At 36.2% G+C, this 5,754-nt stretch overlaps 1 protein-coding gene across 1 annotated transcript; it reads right to left on the reverse strand.

Moving 5' to 3' along the window:
• Window positions 1-4,101: 4,101 nt before the first annotated feature.
• LOC114394733 lies at window positions 4,102-5,198 on the reverse strand. The gene has a single exon (XM_028356411.1). The coding sequence runs from the start codon at window positions 5,065-5,067 to the stop codon at window positions 4,525-4,527; it is 543 nt and encodes a 180-aa protein (XP_028212212.1). The 5' UTR covers window positions 5,068-5,198; the 3' UTR covers window positions 4,102-4,524.
• Window positions 5,199-5,754: the final 556 nt, after the last annotated feature.

A 5,754-nucleotide genomic window follows, 5' to 3' on the forward strand; every position in this document is an offset into this window, starting at 1 on the left:
AGGATGAGCTCACATGTAGAGGCCATTGGAACGTGCGTCTTAGTCTTAAGTAGTGGCTTTAAATTACATTTGGAGAAAGTTTTTTATGTTCCTAGTTTCTGTAAAAACTTAATTTCTGTTTCTAAACTTGCACCTTTGGGATTTTATTTTAATTTTACAGACTTTGGTTTTAATTTACTAAATAAATCTAAAATTATTGGTTGTGGTCAATTGGTTGATGGTCTTTATTCGATTGAATTGCAAAATGACGCTACTTCTATGCACGTTTCTGTTGGGTTAAAATGATGTATTGTGAATGAAGAATCCTCTATGTTGTGGCACCGGAGATTAGGACATATCTCTATTGAAAGAATCAAGCGATTAGTAAATGAAGGAGTACTTAGTACTTTGGATTTCGCTGATTTTGAGACTTGTGTAGATTGCATTAAGGGTAAGCAAACTAACAAGTCTAAAAAGGGTGCAAAGAGGAGTTCTAATTTATTAGAAATCATACATACAAACATATGTTGTCCAGACATGGATGCAAATAGTCCGAAATACTTCATAACCTTTATAGATGATTATTCACGATATATGTATCTCTACTTACTTCATTCTAAGAATGAAGCTTTAGATGCCTTTAAAGTTTTTAAGGCTGAAGTTGAGAAACAATGTGGAAAACAAATTAAGATCGTGAGATCAGATAGAGGTGGGGAGTACTATGGTAGATACACAAAGGATGGACAAGCACCAGGTTCATTTGCGAAATTTCTTCAAGAACATGGGATTGTTGCCCAATACACTATGCCTGGTTCTCCGGATCAGAATGGTGTGGCAGAACGAAGAAATCGAACCTTATTAGACATGGTGAGAAGCATGAGGAGTAATGTAAAGCTTCCTCAATTTTTGTGGATTGATGCTCTTAAGACGACTGCGTATATATTGAACCGAGTTCCAAACAAGGCTGTCTCAAAGACACCTTTTGAATTATTCAAGGGTTGGAAACCAAGTTTGCAACATATACGCGTTTGGGGATGCCCGTCTGAAGTAAGAATCTATAATCCACAAGAGAAGAAACTAGACCCTAAGACTATTACTGGGTATTTCATTGGATATGCTGAAAGGTCTAAAGGGTATAGGTTCTATTGTCCATCCCACAACACTAGGATTGTGGAATCAAGGAATGCAAAGTTTCTTGAAAATGACTTGATCAGTGGGAGTGATCAATTTCAGAACATTTCTTCTGAAAGGGATCACTGTGAAGCTGAACCTTCTGGGACAAGTAATAGGTTGGTAGTCATTCCCACCCCTCAAGTTAAAATGGGTGTTAGACAACCAGTGATTGAAGTTCCACAAGCTGTTGAAAGTGATCATGTAGATCGAGTTGTTTGTGAGGAACAACATGATGATATTGAACAAACTGGTGAAGAACCAGTTGAACAAGTTCCTCAGCAAGATGACCAAACAACATTAAGAAGATCTACTAGAATAAAAAAGACAGCAATTCCTAGTGATTATGTAGTGTACCTACAAGAATCAGACTACAACATTGGAGTCGAAAATGATCCTGAGACGTTTTCACAAGCCATGAGTTCTAAGGAATCAAATTTGTGGTATAATGCTATGAGGGATGAGATGGATTCTATGGCATCTAACCAAGTTTAGGATCTCGTTGAGTTGCCTGTTGGTGTAAAAGCCATCGGATGTAGATGGGTCTTCAAAACAAAGAAAGACTCAGAAGGCAACATTGAGAGACATAAGGCAAGACTTGTTGCTAAAGGATTCACTCAAAGAGAAGGAATCGATTACAGAGAGACCTTTTCCCCTGTATCTAAGAAAGACTCTCTTCGAGTAATTCTGGCATTAGTAGCTCATTTTGATCTTGAGCTGCATCAAATGGATGTGAAAACGGCGTTCCTGAATGGTGATCTAGAAGAAGAGGTTTACATGAAACAACCTGAGGGATTCTTATCTAGTGTTGGTGAGCACTTAGTCTGCAAGCTTAATAAGTCCATCTATGGATTGAAACAAGCCTCCCGTCAATGGTATTTAAAATTTCATGAGGTCATTTCTTCATTTAGCTTTGAAGAGAATGTCATGGATCACTGTATATACCAGAAGGTCAGTGGGAGTAAGATTTGTTTCCTTGTATTATACGTAGATGACATTCTGCTTGCGACTAATGATAAGGGTATGCTATATGAGGTGAAACAATTTCTCTCAAAGAACTTTGATATGAAGGATATGGGAGAGGCATCTTATGTCATAGGCATAAAGATCCATAGAGAAAGATCTCGAGGCATTTTAGGCTTGTCTCAAGAAACCTATATCAACAAAGTTTTAGAGAGATTTAATATGAAAGATTTTTCACCAAGTGTAGCTCCCATTGTGAAGGGTGACAAACTTGCTTTGAGTCAATGCCCCAAAAATGATTTTGAGCGGGAACACATGAAAAATATTCCATATGCTTCAGCAGTCGGAAGCCTTATGTATGCTCAGGTTTGCACTAGACCTGATATTGCATTCGCTGTTGGAGTTTTGGGAAGATATCAAAGTAATCCAGGTATTGACCACTGGAAAGCTGCAAAGAAAGTGATGAGATATCTTCAAGGAATAAAAGATTACATGCTCATGTACAGACAAACTGATTGTCTGGAAGTGATTGGCTACTCCGACTCAGACTTTGTTGGTTGCGTTGATTCAAGAAGATCAACATCTGGTTATATTTTTATGTTAGCCAGTGGAGCTGTATCTTGGAGAAGTGCCAAACAAACCTTGACTGCTACTTCCACTATGGAGGCTGAGTTCATTTCTTGTTTTGAGGCTACCTCGCATGGTGTATGGTTGAAGAGTTTCATATCTGGCCTTAGAGTTGTGGACTCTATTTCTAGGCCATTAAAGTTGTATTGTGACAACTTTGCTGCGGTGTTTATGGCTAAAAATAACAAAAGTGGAAGTCGAAGTAAGCACATCGACATCAAGTACTTAGCCATAAGAGAACGTGTTAAAGAAAAGAAAGTGGTCATTGAACACGTCAACACTGAGTTAATGATTGCTGATCCTTTAACTAAAGGCATGCCACCAAAGAATTTTAAGGATCATGTAGTACGAATGGGACTTGGTTCCATGATGTAATTTCATTGTACGTACATTTGTTATTTTCAATAAAACTCTTATTCAGTTAGATATTTTCTCATATCGTTTTGTGCACATATTTATTTATTTCGAGAAAAATCATTCGGTTTAGATATAGAATAAACATATGGTTTATTCATTAAGTTGAGAGCTAGTGTTGAGAGACTTGATATATTGTGGTACATGGAAGATACTACTCATCATCAGAGGACCTATCGCCATGACTCATATATTATGTTTCTTGTTATGGTTGATGTTGAGTTAAATGGACCAAGTGGGAGAATGTTAGAGGCCCACGTTATGTGCACGTTGCACATTCCTTTATATTTTATTATTTTGGAAAAATTTGTTACTTCTGAATCTGGTCCATTTTCCATCCACATTCATCCCATATCTTTGCAAAATATATTTGCAACCACCTTCAGTAACAAATCACGTACCCATCATCTCACGTACTGATAACTTCTTATCTCACGTCTGATAACTTCCTATCTCACGTTCTGATAACAAGTTGAGAGAGCTCTGTGATGGACAGACTCTATAAATAGGATGGGGTGCTCTCAGTTTTGTATCACCAAACCCACTTCTCTATTCAGACACCATCTATTCAGAGTGAGTAAGGGTCTGGAAGAACAAAACTGTCTTTCAGGTTCGTGTGTGAGCCGCTACCCGTTCGATTTGCAATGGCTGGAGGTACGCTTGTAATTCCTTTTAATTTCCGCTGTTTGATCTAAATATGCTATTTAAATTTATTTGCATGTTTAGATCAGTGTATGTATATTTTTACAAATACATCATCTTAAGTGAATTGCTTAGATGCATCTGAGTTCTGTTGCTTAATTTCTCGTTCCTTCAAACCATTTTTGTATCGATCCAACATCATTTTTTACCTAATGTTATGGTGTGTGTTATGATTCATGCTATAACATAAATTTAAGTTGTGGAACATGCAATATAATATCAAACTGGCTAGAAAACGAAAATTGCTTGGGAGAATCATAATTCGAAACCAACATATTGCAATAACAGCTGTATGATTACAGAAACAGTATATATACTGTAGATATAACAACAATAATTACCCCAAAAGAATAAAAAGAAAGACAAATAAAAAATCACATGCAAACCCATCTGCTACAACGTACTGAAGAAAAATACAAAGCAATATTAACATAAAAGTTCACAAGATAGCGTCCCATTATTGAACTAATAACAAGACTTATATTTATATATAGAATTTAATTTTGATGCGGTTACTGTGAGTGAAAACAATATCCATACTGCATCAAAATTAAATTCTTAAACATAATCAAATATTACCTTTATATATATTGTAGATAAGGTGGAAGAGGAGCTAGGTATGAAATAAAAGCCACTTTTCGCTGATCTTCCACTTGGAAACGCTACTCATCAAAAGAACGATCTAGTGTTCAATGTTGCTGACTCCCGAGGATGAAGCCCTAACCTAAGCTCAAGGTCTAATTCAGCTTTCTTCTCCTCAACCATCTGCCCCAAAACAAAAGAAGGAAGATGGGGAATTTGTGGTGCATGATCATGATGATCATCTTTGCGAGGAAAAAAATTGAATGGATATTTATGGTTTCTAGGATGCTTCTCTTCACCAGCACCCAACCGAAACAAAATTTTCTCTTCGAAATCAGAAGGGTCATTAGGATGATCACTTGTGGCCTTGATTGAGATATCCAATGAAAGCAAGTTTTCCTCAGAAGATTGCTTGAGCTTTGCCGCCCTATCTTTTCTATGGATATTCATGTGGCCTCCCAGGGCCTGTGCATTTGAGAACCCTCTCTTGCAAAAGTAACAAGAATAAGACTTCCCTTGTCCAGGACCACCTTGATTATCTGGGCTCCATCTTATCTCAGATTTTTTAGGGTTTTGGGAATTGAACTCCATCTTAGTTTGCAAAGCGAAGGGGAAATTGCAATAAGACATAAAATTCACCAAGAATGAAGAAAGTGGGTTATGAAACTGTGGTCAACAACAGATTGGCTGAGACAAAATTTATAATCAAATTGGAAAACTACAGAAGCTACGCATCTACGGGGTTTTGCCATTTGTTTAATATGTCAGCTGAGTTATATAGTTTGCATAAAATATTAATTATTACTCATTCAATTATTCTACTAGACATTTGCTTTACACTGCCTTGAGAGGATCAATAAGAGTTTATATGATTTTATAGTTGTGCTCTTTTAGTCTCGGTGAAAAGCTAGCTAAAAAAATGTTTTCCCTGAGGGTAAAAGTTAATTCAGGTATATGCTCATTGTATTAGCTTGTGTTAGGTACGCAAATACAATAATTATGTGTTCGATCAAAGAATTAGCTAACCGTTTATCACAGTAGCAGCTGTCATCTGTGATATTTTTTTGGTAATGTAACGATATATTTGAAAAGTGAAAAATTAAATAAACATTTTGGTCCACTTGTGGTGGTACTAAACTCTTCATTAGCAATAAGGGGATATATTTCTATCATAAGTTCTGAAATAGAATTAGTATTTTGTTTATTATTTTTCCAGTGCTTTGATGAAATTTATCCATTTTCTTTATAGACAAAAATATCTTTTATCAGAGATAATCTTGTTTTAGCTGGATAGGATCATTCCATCTTATTTATTAT

The sequence above is a fragment of the Glycine soja genome, chromosome 18, assembly GCF_004193775.1.
Source record: "Glycine soja cultivar W05 chromosome 18, ASM419377v2, whole genome shotgun sequence".
NCBI lineage: Eukaryota > Viridiplantae > Streptophyta > Magnoliopsida > Fabales > Fabaceae > Glycine > Glycine soja.